This window comes from Moschus berezovskii, chromosome 20, assembly GCF_049115385.1.
Source record: "Moschus berezovskii isolate FMDL1 chromosome 20, NW_MosBer_1.0, whole genome shotgun sequence".
In the NCBI taxonomy this organism is placed as follows: Eukaryota; Metazoa; Chordata; class Mammalia; order Artiodactyla; family Moschidae; genus Moschus; species Moschus berezovskii.
The window spans coordinates 61,531,367-61,549,175 of record NC_142479.1 but is presented as its reverse complement, the minus strand read 5'-3'; the positions used below and the strand labels follow the sequence as shown (position 1 = coordinate 61,549,175).

Here is a 17,809-nt window from a genome sequence, read left to right as displayed (position 1 = left end):
CCTGGGTTCGATCCCTGGATTGGGAAGATCCCTTGGAGAAGGGAAAGGCTACCCACCCCAGTATTCTGGTCTGAAGAATTCCGTGGACTGTGTAGTCCATGGAGTTGCAAAGAGTCAGACATGACTGAGCAACTTTCACGTGGGATGTATTCCATCTGGGATTCAGAGGGAATCTAGGATATTACAGCCAAAATCAGGGAGGAAAATGCTCATTTGGAAAGAAGTTCAGTTTGTTCCAGAGAACAGTGCACCCAGCTGCCAGAAGAAAGTGCCACTTTGCTCCAAATAGACGTGAATCTAGCAAACACTTAACCTGTATCACACAGGACTATATGTCTATGACATCCTATTGGAGGAGTTAGGAACCATCCTAGTGGACAGGCTTAGAAGCCTGGAGACCCTCCACTTCTGGTATAATGGAAACCAAGCTGTGCTTGGGGCCAGGAGGTCAGTTTGAGAGGGGACTCTTAAGTTTTGCCTGAGTTTTGAATCCTTCGTTTCTAAAATGGGTCTAGCAGAAGACCTAAGTAGACATATCTCCAAAGAAGACATACAGATGGCCAACAGGCACAAGAAAAATGCTCGCTATTGCCAATTATTAGAGAAATGTGAATCAAAACTACAGTGAGGTACCACCTCACACAAGACAGAATGGCCATCATTAAATCTACAAATAACAAGTGCTAAAAAGAATGTGAAGAAAAAGGAACCCTTCCACACCGTTGGTAGGAATATAAATTGGTGCAGTCTCTGTGGAGAACTGTATGGAGGTGCCTTAAAAAACTAAAAATAGAATTACCATGTGATCTAGCTGTCCCCTGCCTAGGCAAAAATCTGGAAAAGGTGAAAACTAATTTGAAAAGATACATGTACCCCAATGTTTATAGCAGCACTCTTTACAATAGCCAAGACCTGGAAGCAACCTAAATGTCAATCAACAGATGAATGAATAAAGATGTGGTATATATATACAACGGAGTACTATTAGCCATAAAAAAGAATGAAATGATGACCTTGCAACAAGATGGATGGACCCAGAGATTATCATACTTAAGTAAATCAGACAAAGACAAAATACTGTGTGATATCACTTATATGTGAAATAGAAAATATGACAAATTAACCTGTGAAGCAGACATAAAAAAACATTTATGGTTACCAAAGAGGAAAAAGGATAGGAGGGGATAAATTAGGAGTTTTGGATTAGCAGATACAAGTAACCATCTATAAAACAGGTAAACAACAAGGTCCTATTGTATAGCACAGGAAACTATCTTGATACCCTATAATAAACCATGATGGAAAAGAATATTAAATATATAAATGGATAACTGAATCACTTTGCTGTACAGCAGAAGTTAACTATTATAGTTATCTATTAACTATATTTCAATATAATTAAAAAAATAAAAAAAGGACTTCCTTGGTGGTCCAGTGGCTAAGACTCTGTGTTCCCAAAGCAGGGGACCTGGGTTCAATCCCTGGCCAGGGAACTAGATCCCAAATACTGCAGTGAAGATTAAAGATACCCCCATGCTGCAACTAAGAACTGGTACAGTCAAATATATAAATAAATATTTTTTAAAAAATAAAGTGGGTCCAGGTACCAATACGCAAGGGGTTATTGAAGATTAACGCCTTGGTGGGTACTTTGCCTGTAAGCACTGCTCAGCATGTCTAGAGCCTGTCTCCCAGGGTGGGGTGAGTGGGCAATTTCCACTGTTCTCCTCATGGTCTCCTAGTAAACAGTTTTTTCAGCCACGCCATGCTGCTTGTGGGATTTTAGTTCCCTGAACAGGGATCGAACCCTGCCCCCTACAGTGGAAGCACAGAGTCCTAACCACTGGGCTGACAGGGAATTCCTGGTCTTCCAGTGAAATTGCTTCCAAAAGTCCCTTTTGTGAGACCTTGTCTCCTGGCTGGGGTTTCCTCTTAGGCAGAAGTATATGGACATACTGGAAGTTGTTCAGAAACTGATCAGGGATCAGAGTGGTAGGGAACTGTAGAGGGCACAGAGCAGCCGTCTTATCACAGCCAGCTCTGAATTCTGAAGCGACATCAGAATTCCCCTCCCTTTCCCAGAGTCTGGGTGAGGGACATGAACCCAGAACACTTCCACTGGAGGCCAGAATGGTGGTCGAGCCTTGATACCTCGACGGCGTCCACCGGCCCTGCTGGCAGCCAGGCCTCAGGGCCCCAACCCCTGTCCCAGCTGCCTGATTTCAGAATGGACTGTTAGAATGGCCGTTGGGCCGAGCTATCAGCTGCCTCCTTGGTGCTGCTTTTCTAAATAGCATTACGCCCCTACCCCCACCCTCTGATCCTTCCCCCACATGGAGTGGCAGGACACATTTGGTTGTGGGCTCCGTTTTCCTTCTCAGTGCCGTTGGACTTGGTATTCATGGTAAGGGTCTGAATGAGCAGGACAATCGCTCCTCTACCTAGTGACCCCAGTATCTTGGCCTGGCCCACCACTCTGATCCACACCCCCAGATACCTTTCCTGAGAACTCTTGCAACAGCTCCCTAAGTTTGGGCTATACCTGGGGCTGAGAGGTGCCTTCTGCACCTTTGCAGCCATCATTCTGGTTTTCGGGGAACCAGTAGAACAAGGAGACTGGCTGCAATGCGTCAGGGGCTGCTTGGATGTGCCTGAGTCACATCTCCCAGTTGAGTTTCCGACCATAAACCAAAGGTGTGGAAGGAGGGTGGGCTGGTTTGCAGTGTCAGAGTGGTCTCCTAAATACCTGTCTTCATGCTGAGAAGTCTGCTTTTAGACCTGGGCTGCTCAGATGGGAGCTGGGAGGCCTGGGGGGTAGCCCCATTGCCTGGGTTGGGGACCAGTAAGATGGTGTGCCCCTGCCTGGCTGCCACCTGGCACGTTCAGACCCTGCTTGGGCAAACTGTGGCCACGGCCCAGAATGGGGCTCAGTCAAGTCCAGCGTCTCCCCCAAAAGGGGGCAGGAGGGGGTTGGAGGGCAGAGCTCACAGGCACTTGACCCCAGCAACTTTGGGACTGGGTTTAGACCAAAGATTTGAAATTCCAAAAGAACAGAGAAAACAATGGAAATCATAAAGAGAACAGAAAAAGCTGAAGGCAACCTCCTAGGGATGTAGGACATAAGTTTCCATTCTGAAAGGGCTCACCTGCCCTGCCCAGAGGAGACTCACCCTGGGCACCTCCCTGAGGAATTGTCAGGGACTGGTGACAGAGGACCAAAGGAACTCCAGAGAGACAGAATAATGTCCACACAGAGAATAAGAATCCAAATGGCTTCCAGCTTCTCAACAGCACAAGAGCTGGAAAGTGAGGTTGCAGAGCCATCTCAGTGATGCAAGAACAGCCCGGAATTCCATACCCTGCAGGACTGCTCATCAAGAATAAAGACATCTGCAGAAGTGCCAGAGCTCAGCTCTACTGTCAGATTCCTTCTCAAGATGCAATAGGAGATTGGACTTAACCAGGATGAGAGAAAGAGCTGGCAGGAGGGAGACTGACAAGGGGGAAGTCAGGCCCTTCCTGCAGATGCCACACAATCTCCTGCCCACCTGCTCTTGGGCCTGTGTGTGCAAGGGCATGTGTATGCGTTTATGCACACCTGTGTGCACAGGGCACATGTGTGTTTTGAAGCTCCCTTCCCAGGGCAGCTGGCTTCTGTAATCAGGAGTCCCACTCAGGGTGGGGTCAGTTGCCTGTGGTTCTGGTGGGGTATCAGAACCACAAGGGCACACTCTATCTCTGATGGGTACCAGGTGCCCTGATGAGAAAGCCCAGTGCCAGCAACTGGTGTCACCAGGCATGCCTGGGGCCTGGTATGACATGGTGGAGACCCCCAGCCTTCTACAGAGCCTGTGAGACTGAGCTAGGCCTGTGACCTGCATCCCAGGGACCGCAATCTCCCCTGGACTGTCCTGGGTATGGCTGGGTGGGAGGAGCCTGGGCCAAGGTCCCGGCAGGGTTCAGAGAACCTCAGTGCGGGGAGGTCAGGCCCTACAGAGCACACAGGAGGGCACCGCCCCCAAGTCTGTCCCCTATCAGAGAGCTCCGCCCTTCTCCCCCAGGGCTGGGACCACCCCGCTTGGCCCTCGGGTGCGAGACAAGGAACGCTTACCAAGCCTGGCCGCACCCCGCCCTCCCCGCGGGAGGCGGACCCGGAGGCAGGACATCGGGGCGCTGGGAGCCGCTGGGAGCCCGTAGGCCGCGCAGAGCGTGAGCCTCCCGCGCGGCCGACAGCTGCCTCGGCAGCGTCAGCGGTGAGCTTGAGCTCGGGCCCGCTTTCTGCGCGGTCCCCGGCCCCCTGTGTCCCCGTATCCTCCGTCCCCCATCCTGCCCCCGCCTCCATGGAGCAGCTGCTGCGCGCTGAGCTGCGCACCGCGACCCTGCGCGCCTTCGGGAGCCCCGGGGCCGGCTGCATCAGCGAGGGGCGCGCCTACGACACAGATGCTGGCCCTGTGTTTGTCAAGATCAACCACAGGACGCTGGTGCGTGCCCCTCACCCATCCCACCCCACCCCACTCCTCCCCCACGGCCTGAGTCCGCCTCCGGAGCTGGAAGCAGAAGGGGCTTCGGGGAGGGGAGGGCTGGGGGAAGTGGGAGAGGGAAGGAGCGTGGCGAGGGGCGCCGGGACGCAGGGGAAGGGGGCGCTGTGGTCTGGTCCTGGGCCAATCCTGGCGTCATAGCCGCGGGGTCAGCTTGCGGACTTGCAGGGCTGGCAGCAGCCGGGGGAGGAGGGCTCAAGCGTTTTCTGCAGGATTCCAGGGATCTGTCTGCTGCGGGGTTAATTTACTCCCTTTTGCCTGGATGCACAGGCGTTTTCGGTGTCTGTTTTAATTTCCCTACCCATCAAACATGGAGGAGGTGAGGCTTGGGGTCCTGAGCTGCTTCTGCCGCTCCCCTGGGGCCCAGATCCAGGCTACATTTCCCTTAGCGGCTGGGTCCTCCTGGGCAGATGGAAAGAGGCAGGAGGGACCCTTGCCTGACCTTGAGGGCCAGGTCCCTGCTCTTCTACTCAGAGGCCTTGCTTATGTTTGGACCTGATTTCCATTGCCAGCCTAAAATATGGCTGTTACATATACTTTCCGTGTATATTTCCATAGATATATTCACAGGTGGAAAAAGTCAGTATGGCTGACTTTCTGTGTGTGCACCCACAGAAAGTGCTGAGGATGGCAAGGAAGGCGTTCCCTTGACTCTGGTGGGAGACTCCAGGGAGGCCCCGAGGGCCAAGCCCCTTTGAGATGCAGCAGTGGGTGGAGGGGCTGGCTGTGGAGGGGAGGAAATCCCAGGGTGATCCCTCTAGTCTCCCTGCAGCACTGTCCGGGATGGACAGTGGGTTGGTGTTGGTCTGTTCCCTGTTCCATTGGCTCTGGGAACTGTTAGAGTCTGGTTTCAGAACCCAAATAACTCAGTGCCATCTACCGGGAAGCGTTACTGGGTTCAAGGTTCACACTGGCCCTAGAACCTTCACAGCTGGCTCCTGAAAGCTCTTCCAGGCTGGGATCCCACTATTCACCCTTGAAACCTTTGGTGCTGGCACACAGTAGGTGCTCAATCAATACATGAGAACAGGGGACAGGTGAAGCCCTCAGGACGTAGGCACACTGAAGCAGGTGTTTGCTGCCCCTCTATGTTTAGGAGCTCACCCTGGAGCATGACTGAGGGTTGCTGGCCACTCCACTCCATGATTCTAGGTGTGGTTGGCAGTTAGGACATCTGGCAGGTTCTCCCCTCGGGTACTTGAATTAAAAGGTGGAATTCTTTTCTTATGTGGACATAGATGTCTTGTTCACAAGGGTTAATTCTATAGCCAGGGATAGTCACAAATCATATTATAACAAACACATTTTTAACCCAGGTATAGTATACCTGAAGTGAGAGTTCACCTCCTTTAAAATTGGGATATTTGTGCAAAATGTTTTAAAAGTAGGAAGACCCCTGGGTCCCGGTGGAGGCTGTTCTGCTGCCCTGGGGCATGACTGTCTTCTTCCTGGGTGGGGTGGATGGCTCCTTCCAAGCCCCCAGGCCCTGCTGGGTGCTTGCCTCTGGGGACTGACCCTGGACCCAAGTCCAGGCCCAGCTGACCCCCCCAGCCCCTGGCTTCCCGTGTCCCAAGTGTGTGCCCCAGTCACATTCCCATGCTGCCCCTCATTTGCTGTAAGTGCCCCGGATATCGTGGGAGCAGGTAACCTGGAAGGGGACCCAGGCCCTACCCTGGATCCTCCACTAACCTGCACTCCAAGTTGCCCCATCAGTACCCCATGGCTCCCTGTGGCACCCCAGCACTCCCATGGTCTACCATGACACCCCATGGCCTCCCAGCACCGCAGAGTATTCCCATGATACTCCCAGTACCCCAACAGCTCCCATGGTATCTCCATGGTGCTCCCAGCATACCAGGGTTCCTCCAGCAGCCCCAGAACCCCGCACCCCCATCATGGCCTGTGCTTCCTCACCTTTCAGAGTAGGCGCTTGCTGCAGACATCAGCATCCTGTCCACCCCAACTCCCCGCGCAGCAGACATCAGCATCCTGTCCACCCCAACTCCCCGCGCGACCTCATCTTTGTAGCCCCTTCCTATCCGAAGAGGGCCACCTGCATCCCACTGTCTGCGGGGCTGATGCCTTGCTCTCCAGTCAGTTTTCGGCATCCGGAGGTCCTGGGTACTTGTGATTCCAAGTGGTGGCTTCAGCCTGGCTGCAGAGTCACTGTTGGCTTCTGCAGAGCTCACGGCCTTGTTCTGGATGCAGGCCCGGCAGATGTTTGAGGGGGAGATGGCGAGCCTGGAGGCTCTTCGGAGCACTGGACTGGTGCGGGTGCCTCGGCCCATCAAAGTGATTGACCTGCCTGGAGGAGGGGCTGCCTTTGTGATGGAGCATCTGAAGATGAGGGGCCTGAGCAGGTGAGAGAGAGAGACAGAGAGGGGGACAGAGGGACAGAGAGAGGGGGACAAGAGAGGCGGAGGGAACAGCCTCTTGCTGAGCTGCCCACATCCCTCAGTGCAGGAGGAGAGGCAGGGCCAAGAGCCACACCTGCCTCCCTGATGGAGGCAGGAGCTCTTGCTTTCCACGCAGGGCCCGTCTGAGGCTAGTTTGGCTTCACAAAGCTGCACCAAATAAGCACATTTGAACCATCTGTTATTCCGTGTTTAGTGAACACCAGTGCCTGTTCAGTATGGGCAGTGAGGTCTGATCTAGTAATTATCTAAAATCTAATTATTAAAGTTATGCCACGCTAAGTCGCTTCAGTCATGTCTGACTCTCTGTGACCCTATGGACTATATAGCCTGCCAAGCTTCTCTGTCCATGGGATTCTCCAGGCGAGAATACTGGAGTGGGTTGCCATGCCGTCCTCCAGGGGATCTTCCCCACTCAGGAATGGAACCTGAGTCTCTTATGTCTCCTGCACTGGCAGGCGGGTTCTTTACCACTAGCACCACCTGGGGAGCTCCAAAGTTATGTATGTTTATTGTTTAAAAAATGGTGGAAGAGGCAAAGTCATGAAAAGAAGACTAAAGGAACATGACAACCCAGCGGCAGGCAGCAGTTACAGCTATGATGTGTGATTGTCATTTTCTTTTTTTGGGATTTACATTTGTTTTCACAAAAATGGGGAGCTTTTTTTTTTTTCCTTAACATTACTTTTTCAGTATTTGATCCTTAATTCCTAGTATTTCCATGGGCTTCAACAGAAGCCTACCCTTCTTGGGTGATTTTACACTATTTTGATGTTTTGGAGAAGATCATTGCCTGCAGTTCATTTTCCACTTTTTAAAGAACAGAGAGTTGTTTTTAAGGTATTTAAAACATTTCTCAAAACGGAACATGCTCCCTGGTTGTTGTTTCTTACTTTAATTGGCTGCATTTTCTTCTATCCTCAGTCAGGCATCAAAACTTGGAGACCAGATGGCGGATTTGCACCTTTACAACCAGAAGCTCGGGGAGAAGCTGAGGGAGAAGGAGAACAGAGTGGGTACGTTCAGAATGCTGTTGTGAACCTGTGACCTGGGTGCATCTACCCTGGGTAGGTGCTTGGGGGGACATTTTAGTAATGGGTTCGGTTTCATGCCACCTGCTCATAGACTGCAGTGAGAAAAATGAGATTGTTAAAACAGAGTTTTGATGATAAGTTAGTGGAATTGGCTCATGACCCCTTTATACTCAGTCCTATTGTCTAATGCTAGAGACAGGCATGTTGTGGCTGGTCTGTGTGTGGACCAATTGCTACCACGTCATCCTATGGTGACCTTGCATCCCTGGAAACTGGGCAGGCTTGGGTCTCAAGGCTGGATTATTGTGGGGCTCAGGGATCTGGGAGGATGTGGCAGGCGGTGTGCCCCTGCAATGTTCTTGGAGTACATCCTCAGCCACCCATGTCCTAGCAGTGTGGTCCTGATGCTCTGCTGAGGTCTGACATTTAAGAGAAAGATGAGCAGCTCTTTCTGTTAACAGGCCAGAGGGCTGAGGGTGCTGGGCCCCAGTGTGTGACCAAGTTCGGCTTCCACACAGTGACCTGCTGTGGCTTCATCCCACAGGTGAGTGCCTGGGCGAGGGTGCACCTGCTTAGTTCCTGACGCTCCAGTGCTGCTCATTCCACCCCTTGTGCATAACAGAGTTCCAGTCCCCTGGGCACCAGGAAGTCTGACTACCTGATTCCTGAAAGCAGAGTGTGAGCTGGAAGGTGTTGATTTTGAGGTTCACTGAGCTGAGCTCAGAGGAGGCAAGGAGCTGTGGGGCAGGTGGAAGAGCATTCCAAGTAGGGGAAACAGCAGGTGCAAAGGCCATATCACAGGAGGGCATGTGCTAAGTGTGAGGGATGTGCTAAGAACAGTGTGGACAGAGGGCTGTTCTCCCAGGCAGAGTCACTAGGAGCAAAATCCTTATGAAGCTGCAGGTAGATTTAGGGATCTCAGTAAAGGGCTAGCCCTCAGATCTGGGGTACATAGAACTGTACCAAGTGGTTTACCAGGATTACTAAAACCCTGTGAATCTCTGCTGAAGCCAGCTCCCCTGGGGGTTACATACCCATCTGGAGCTAGTGACCAGCACAATAGTGGTCCCAGGCCAGTGTGTCCAAATATGGCTTGTTGAGTTTAAGAATGCAAGTCTACAAAGGCTCAGTTGACCTCATTCATTGATTTTTCAAGAACTGAGGAATGAACTTGTACACAGAACCCCAATGTGTGAAGCTGGTGAGGATGGAGCTGGCCTGTTATGGACACAGGCAGCCCACTGAGCACCCCCATCAGAGTCTAGGATCAATGAACCCACTTAGTTTAGCTTCAGCCTAGGTAGGAAGGGGTGGGAGACCTGGGAGGACCCCTGGTCCACCTCTTTGTGCTGTGACAAGATGGTACAGGATGTAGCATCTGATGGACACAGCCTGGATGGCCCAGCCTGAAGTTTCAAGAAGCTTCCTGCTCCTTGGGATGACTGAGTGGGCCCTAAGGGGCTTCAGCCATTGGTGGGACAACCCTGAATGATGGTACCCTGAGCTAAGCCCCCTTGGGACCACTGGCTTGGTCAGAGTACTGACACTGTTTGTTTGCTGCCATGTCCAACTCAGCTCCCTAGTTTCCATAGCAACCTCAGGAGGCAGGTGTTCATTGACTCATTTAATAGATGGGGAAAACGATGTGTGCAGAGGAGCCAGCTGGTGTCTAGTCATGCAGCTGGTAAGCAGAGGGGCCAGAGTTTGGCCCTGTCTGACTTCAGAGCATAGACCCTGACCACCACACATGCTGGTCCTCTGTCCAGGTGAAGCCTGGGTCCTCCCACCAGCCATGAGCCCAGGTGGCCCTGCCTTTTGTAGCTCAGGGGAAGTTTGTGTCTTTCTGTGGGTGAGGGAATCATGCCCCTCTTCCAGGTGGAAGGCTAGCCATGCTCGTCTCCAGCTCCAAACACAGAGTCTGTGTCTTTTGTGACCTGGTCATCTAGGGACACCATGGGCCTAGGCAGGAGATGGGGCAGAAGGACATGCCATCCCATATGCCTTAGGCTGTTTGGGGAGGGGAACTCCCTCTTGAGGTGCACCTAGCACCAAGGGGATGAACCCAGGGGTTCAGCGACCACAACCCTCAGCACAGGATGCTGACCAGGGGTGCATGTTGTCTGGAAAGTTCTTCCCTCAAGGAATTTCATTAAGTGATCCTTTGTATAAAATAAGCTTTGCATCTTAAAAAAAACACCCTCTATTAAGGTATATAGTTGACATAAAATAAACTGCGCGTATTTAAAGTGTACAGATTGGTAAGTTTTGACATGTATACACACCTGTGAACCACTAACCACAGTCAGGTCAGTGTGTCACCCCAAAAGTGTCCTCCTATCCTTTTGTAAGGGAGAAGGCAATGGCAAGCCACTCCAGTACTCTTGCTTGGAGAATCCCATGGATGGAGGAGCCTGGTGGGCTGCAGTCCATGGGGTCGCTAAGGGTTGGACACGACTGAGTGACTTCACTTTCACTTTTCACTTTCACACATTGGAGAAGGAAATGGCAACCCACTCCAGTGTTCTTGCCTGGAGAATCCCAGGGATGGGGGAGCCTGGTGGGCTTCCATCTATGGGGTCACACAGAGTCGAACACGACTGAAGTGACTTAGCAGCAGCAGCAGCAGCAGCAGCATCCTTTTGTAATGTCTTCCTCCTCCTGCCCTTCCCTGCCCCTGGCAACCACCGATCTGTTTTCTGTCACCATATGGGTTTGCATTTTGTGTAATTTAATGTAAATGAAATCATATGGTGTGCGCTCCTTTTTGTCTGGCTTCTTTTACTCAGCACGATCATTTAAGTATTCATCCATGTTGTTACACATGTCAAAAGTCCATTCCATTGTACAATAAACCACAGTCTGTTTATCCATTCACTGGTTGATGGATATCTGAGTTGTTCCCAAGTTTTGCTTTTACAAATAAAGCTGCTATGCACTTTTGTGTACAAGAATTTGTGTGAACAAATGCTTCCAGTTATTTTGGGTTAATACCGAGGAGCCAATGACTAGGCCATATGCAGGTTCATATTTAACTTTTTAAAAACATTTGTCTCTTATTTTGAGCTGTGCTGAGTCTTCATTGCTGTAGGGGCTACTCTAGTTGCAGTGTGCTGGCCCACGGGCTTAGTTGTTCCGCAGCATGTGGGATCTTCCTGGATCAGGGATCAAACCCATGTCTCCTGCACTGGCCGGCAGATTTATTTTTTACCACTGAGCCACCAGAGAAGCCCCATATTTAACTTTTTAAGAAACTGTCGAAATATATTCCAAAGTGGTTATATCATTTTACATTCACACCACTAGTGTAGAAAGTTCCAGGTTCTCTGCACCCTCACACACTTGGCATTTTCCTTTTTCTATAATTGTACCATCCTAGTGAGGAGCATGGTAGGCTGTGGTCCATGGGGTCGCTAAGAGTCAGACATGACTGAGCGACTTTACTTTCACTTTTCACCTTCATGCATTGGAGAAGGAAATGGCAACCCACTCCAGTGTTCTTGCCTGGAGAATCCCAGGGGCGGGGGAACCTGGTGGGCTGACGTCTATGGGGTCGCACAGGGTCGGACACGACTGAAGTGACTTAGCAGCAGCAGTGATTGTGAAGTGGTATCTCAGTGAAGTTCTGTTTTCTCTAATGACTAAGGATGTGGAGCATCTATTCAGGTGTTTATTCGCTATATATTAGGGACATAAATGTTTTGTTATATTTTCCTCATTAGTTGACTCCTTTCCATTGTGAAATGACTTTATAGTCAGTGTCTTTGCTCTGAAATCTACTTTGATATTAATATAGCCATTCCAGCTTTCTTTTAAAACAGGATATCTTTCTTTTAAAAAGGATATCTTTTCTATCCTTTTAACTCGTTTCTGTTTTTATGTATAAAGTGCATATCTTATTCACAGCTTATAATCGGGTCTTGCTTTATTTTTCCAACCTGTTGATCTGTCATTTAACTGGGGTCTATAGACCATTCATGTTTAATGTACTTATTGATATGGTTAGGTTTGGCTCTGTCATCTTGCCATTCTTTTTTGTCTTATCTGTTCTTTGTTCCCTTTACTCTTTATGCTCTTCTGAATTAACTATTTTTTAATGCTTTCATCTTGTCTCCCTTGTTGGCCAATGATAACATTTGCAGTGCTCTTTTAGTGTTTGCTCTAGGGTTTAGGCAGTTTTCATGCATAACTCTGTCCTGTGACCACCAGCTGCAGCACCAGCCCCTTCCTTTCCCTTGTCACTCAGGTGAACGAGTGGCAGGATGACTGGCCAACCTTCTTCACCCGGCACCGGCTCCAAGCACAGCTCGACCTCATTGAGAAGGATTATGCTGACCGAGAGGCACGAGAACTCTGGTCACAGCTACAGGTGGGCACAGCAGTTATCCTCTGGGAGAAGGGCTGTCCTCTTATGAGAATTACCGACACATTTGTGTGGGGCCCTCTGCTAGAAGAGAGCCAGAGAGGGGACCGCTGAGCCTGGAGCAGGGCTGGTCAAATCATGGACACATAAGTGTCCTGACTATTGGTTCGATGGGGAAACTGAGAAGGGGGTGGCCTCTGAGAACACCTCACTTCCTGGGTCATCAGATACTTAACCTCAAACTTTGCTCGTGTGAAGTGTAGGTGTTTGACTTGTGATTGGTGGCATTTACTACTACTTTCTTGCCCACTCTTATGCTGTTCTTTCCACCAAGGCACAAATGTCTTATCTTTTAGAGCAGGTGTGAACAGCAAGTGCCCCAGAGTGACTGGCTTCAAAACAGAACTCTCAAGATGTTAAAAACAGAACTCGCATATCAGTCCCTCATGAGCATGCATAAAATAAATTTTATTGAACTCCTTACTGAAATAATCAGGCTGTAAAAGAGGTGCAGATATATATGTGCTATGAAATAAAAGAATAGCAGAGAAAGTTTGCTAAGTTACATACAAAAAACTTCACTCAGATTCATATTCTACATGACGGTAAAGCCGTAACCTCAGAGGTTCTCTACTGTATGACAATCACTAATGTTGAAGGGCTTTTAGACCTAAATTAGCAGTAAATACCAAGACAAAATTACATTCCCCTGGAGTCAGAAGTTCTTTATCTCTGGGCTTAGTGGGCAATGGTGGTTGGATCCTGAGTAAACACAAGGTCCTCTTTACCTTATTTCCAAGTACTAGATGAGAAGACTGTGGCTCCCAGGCCTGTGATAACTCTATGTACCATAATTATTTTCTTAGGTGAAGATTCCGGATTTGTTTTGTGGCCTGGAGATTGTCCCTGCCCTTCTTCACGGGGATCTGTGGTCGGGAAATGTGGCAGAGGATGACAGCGGGCCCATTATTTATGACCCAGCCTCCTTCTACGGCCATTCTGAGTTTGAACTGGCAATTGCCTTGATGTTTGGGGGGTTTCCCAGGCCCTTCTTCACTGCCTACCACCAGAAGGTCCCCAAGGCTCCAGGGTTTGACAGGCGGCTGCTGCTCTATCAGCTCTTCAACTACCTGAACCACTGGAACCACTTCGGCAGGCAGTACAGGAGCCCGTCTCTGGGCACCATGAGGAAGCTTCTCAAATAGCAGCCCACCTGTGTCCCCTGCCCAGCTGCTTGCCAAGGGACCAGGGTGGCTGCACCAAGGCAGTTTCAGGGACAAATAAAGCCCGGGGGGTGTCAGGGATGGAACTGTGTGTGTCTTAGTTTCACCTGCGTCTCTGTCCTCCATGCTGCTGGGTTAGTTTACTGGGGGCCCAGACCACCTGCAAGTTCTCTGCCAGGCTCATCACCTAGTCCAATCTAGGGGGAACATGGAGTTTGGATACTTTCATGACAATTGTACAGAAATTCACACAGATCTGGGGTTTGTTTAGGCAGAAGTTGGTGTCACAGTCCCCGTCGTGAACTCAGGGCTCCTGTTTCTGGCTTAGGTAGAGTTGGGGACCATGAAATGGGCCCAACTCTTGAGTAGTGGCTCAGGGGCTGTGTTCAAGTCTACCCTTACTGAGGTGGGCGGGTGGGAGAAAGCCCCCTTACCCCTCAAGTGCTGGAGTCGCTGCCCCTCTCCCGTGCTCCATTTTGCAGTTGGTAGTTTTGCTCGATAAGAGGGGGGTGGGCGGGAGTCTTGGGTAGCGGGTGTGCCCTGGTAGGTGCACGGGGTGTCCAGGGTGAGCGGGTGTCACCGTGGAGGGGCGGGGCTGCCGGGCCCCGCGGCCACCCAAGTGTGGGTCTCTGAAGACCAAGCCGCCCACATCACCGATTATTCCGGGGCGTTACGAGCGCCCCGTCAACCCTTCTCTGTTAAGTGCCTATCTCCCACTGCAACGTGCGCAACTTGTGGGCTGCTTTGTATTGTAGAAAGATTCCAGATACCTGTCGGCGGTCGGGGGAAGCTCAGCGCGCGTGCGCGGGAAAGGAGGCGCGGCCGGCCCGGAGTCTTGTGCTCCGCCCCCGCCCCGCCCCTGTCCCCTGGGCCCCGCTCCACCCGGGCTCGGCGCGGCCTCCGCGCGCACTCTTTTGGTGGCCGGCGCGTTCCGTAGCGGGGGCTGGCGTGCAAGGTCGGAGTTCGTGGGGGGCGGGGCTGGCGTTATTGCCGCCTTCTCAGCCTCAGGCGCCTTGAGCGTGTCGTGCCCAGCGCCGCGTGCCGTGTCCCACGCCCCGAGTCCCACGGCCCGCACCTCGCTCGCGGGGGTAGTCCGGCTGCCGAAGATGGCCCTGAGCGAGGAGCCGGCCGCGGGCGCCGCTGAGGACCCTGCGGAGGACCCGCTGGAGGATGCGGCGGAGGACGCGGCTCTGGCCTGCGGCGCCGCCCTCGAGTCATTCGGCGAGAGCGCGGAGACGCGGGAGCTGCTCGGCCGCCTGCCGGCGGTGCTAGCTGACCGCTCGGCCCGGGAGGGCGCCCTGGAGCGATTTCGGGGTGCGCAAGGGTCGGAGGAGGGAAACAGCGTGCAGGGTGTGCAAGTCTCCTTTCTTGCGGCCCCAGACACGGGCATGCCTAAGAGGTGAAGGGTAGTGGGCCTCCACCGTCACGAGTAGGGATGGTGGAGCTCCCCTGGGTGGGTCATTTCCCAGTCCTTGTCCCCACCCTGTCCTGGGACCACTGCAAAGCGCAGTTCCTTCGAGACAGCTGTGTGAACGGGGCAGTGGGAGCAGGAGAGGCCCAACATGCAGGAAAGGGCGGGGGCCCCCACCCAGAGCCTTCTCAGCGCCGGTGGCTCTGCCAAGACCGTGCGTGCAGCCCAGCGCAGTAGCGCTGCTACGGGCAGCGCAAGATGCTTAGTCAGACTAGGTTCTCCAGGTTTAGACCGACCTTTGCCGTTGTCTATAACGGATAACTTACAAACGATTCCTTAAGATCCCGTGGTTAGATAACTATGTAGGGTTTTGTGATTCAGTAAAACCGTCCTTGGGGACCTTTTTAGCTATAGAAATTTCTGCATGATTTTGCCTTGGTGGACTTGTGATAACAGTTATTAACTTCAGGAAGGGCAGTGTGGCCGGCTGAGTGGAAGGAGCACTCACTTGAGCAACTCCTCCCTGGTTTCGAATCCCGCTCTGCCACTTGGTCTAGTTGCTTGATTGTGCCCGTTTCTCTAGCTGTCTGCTTGGGTTAGCACTGAAAATACCTCGGGCACAGAACTGTCCTGAGGGTGAGGTGAAAATCCAGGGAGCGGTGAAAGCCAGCTTTCCCATTCATGGGGAGCGGTCAGATGTGGAGGTGTGTGGCTCATGAGAACTGCCGTAGGCCAGGTGGGCGTGGGATCTGATAGGAACGGTTCTAGCTGCTGGTAGGAGTAGAAACCAGGCTGCCTGGGATTAAGAAAGCCAGAGTATGAGGGGGCTAGGAGGGCACATAGTTTGATGTGTGTGGCAGAGGGAGCATGGAAGGTGTGTGTCCTAATGAAGGGGAGAACTCAGCTTGGCTCTCAGCAGTCAGTGAAGGAAGGAAGAAGTCAGGACCTGAGAGGAAGGGGTGTTGAACAAACAGAGAGCAGAGGCCGGGTAGTGTGGCCCTGAGGAGGCGGGCGGGTGGGGGGCTCACTCCAGTTGGCCTGTGCTCTTGGGAGCTGCCTGGGAAGTCCGCTTGGGAAAACTCGAGGGTTTCCAGGGCTCATGTTAAGTCTCATGTTTTTCTTTTTAGTAATAATGGACAAATATCAGGAGCAGCCTCACCTGTTGGACCCCCACCTAGGTAAGAACAGAAGCTGAGGTTTTATTTAAACTGCCCAGGTTGTTCTTGTTAGTGGGGCCAACAGTAGTAGCATCTCCTCCTGGAGAATTCTCGTGACCTTGGGAAGGAGTAAGGTAGTGATCGTAACTTACGTTGAGGGAAACATGGGGTGGTGGTTAGGGTCACTAGCCCTGGGGCTGGACCGCCTGGATTTATCTCCCAGCTCTGCTGCTGAGCTGCTCTGTGCCTGAGTTTCCTCACCTGTGATGTGGGATCATCAGTGCTGCCTGCCCACCGGGCTGTGGAGATCTCAGATCACCAGAGAGGCACCAACAGTTAGCCTCAGTGTGCACACAGGTGTCTTTTAAAAAGTGGGCTGGTGCTGTGTGTGTTGATTTTTCTTTTTTATGTAACCAGCAGGTTTTGTGGAAGGTAAGCATTCTGAACTCTCTGCTATCTTGGGCAGAATAAATACATTTCATGGCTGGGTGGGGATGGAGGGCGTGAGTCCATAGTCTCTCATCCAGTTATGCCAAGTCCGTGTCTGAGTTTCTTTCTCAGGAGACTTTTTTGCCTTGGAAAATTTCTAGAGCTTGATATTTTAGGAGGGTATGACTCACTCTTGGCCTTTTTTGTTTGTTTTCTTAAGTGTTTTTATTAAATTTTTTTAAAATTGGAGGATCGTTGTTTTATAAAGTTGTATTAGTTTCTGCTGTACGCCACCATGAATTAGCCATAAATATATGCATATGTTCCTTTCGTCCCGAGCTTCCGTCTCACCTTGCCTGCCCCAGTCCCACCTCTCTTGGTCATCACAGAGTGCCAGGCTGGGTTCCCTGTGTTATGCAGCAGCATGCCAGTGGCTGTCTGTTGTACGCATGGTAGTATATATATGTCAGTGCTCCTGTCTAAATTCGTCCCACCCTCCCCTTCCCCCTCTGTGTCCACAGTTCCACTCTCTTATGTTAGGCACTAGCTGGACAGTTTTGCACTAAAGACTTGCGTCTTTTGGTACAGGGGACTTTGCTTCTGGTGTGTTTTTGATCGTTTCTCTGCTCTGCCTTTTTCTGGTGTACCTGTGAACTGAGTATTGAATTTCCAGGAGTGATCCTGTGGGTCCCTAAGGTTTTTCCTTTATAGTTCTACTTTCAGATCTTTGTTTTTGCACATAGAAGATGTTCTTAAATTATTTTGACAGTCATTTCTACTTTCTAAGAGTGCTTGTCCTTGGTTGAGTGTATTTCACAGTTGTCTTACTGGTCAGGTTTTCCTCCCTGGGGAGCACATGCCTGGCTACTGTGTCCCTTGGCCCCGTGGGGAGGGTCCTGTGGTGGGCTTCCTAACCCAGAATTCCCTTTTGAGTTAGGCACCGAGGCTGGCTTCCAGCTCTAAGCCCTTCAGCCTACTGTCTTTGGGATACCTCTGTCCTGTTCAAGCAGGTTTTAGAAAAGGCAGAGGCACCAGAGATCAAATTGCCAACATCCGCTGGATCATGGAGAAAGCAAGAGAGTTTCAGAAAAACATCTATTTCTGCTTCATTGACTATGCCAAAGCCTTTGACTGTGTCGATCACAATAAACTGTGGAACATTCTGAAAGAGATGGGAATCCCAGACCACCTGACCTGCCTCTTGAGAAACCTGTATGCAGGTCAGGAAGCAACAGTTAGAACT

General features: G+C 51.3%; 2 protein-coding genes across 2 annotated transcripts in view; both read left to right on the top strand.

Annotated features, from left to right (window-relative positions):
• The first annotated feature begins 4,015 nt into the window (after window positions 1-4,015).
• Window positions 4,016-13,650, top strand: FN3K (fructosamine 3 kinase). The gene is made up of 6 exons (XM_055408256.2): window positions 4,016-4,481; window positions 6,747-6,898; window positions 7,877-7,968; window positions 8,448-8,530; window positions 12,230-12,352; window positions 13,213-13,650. The coding sequence occupies exons 1-6, from the start codon at window positions 4,341-4,343 to the stop codon at window positions 13,549-13,551; spliced, it is 930 nt and encodes a 309-aa protein (XP_055264231.1). The 5' UTR covers window positions 4,016-4,340; the 3' UTR covers window positions 13,552-13,650.
• An 889-nt stretch (window positions 13,651-14,539) lies between these two features.
• TBCD (tubulin folding cofactor D) overlaps window positions 14,540-17,809 on the top strand; it is a 145,736-nt gene continuing 142,466 nt past the window's right edge. Inside the window, exons 1-2 of the mRNA XM_055408246.2 lie at window positions 14,540-14,883; window positions 16,108-16,158. Of these exons, the coding sequence (XP_055264221.2) occupies window positions 14,676-14,883; window positions 16,108-16,158 (259 nt within the window). The 5' untranslated portion in view covers window positions 14,540-14,675. The remainder of the gene's footprint in view (window positions 14,884-16,107; window positions 16,159-17,809) is intronic.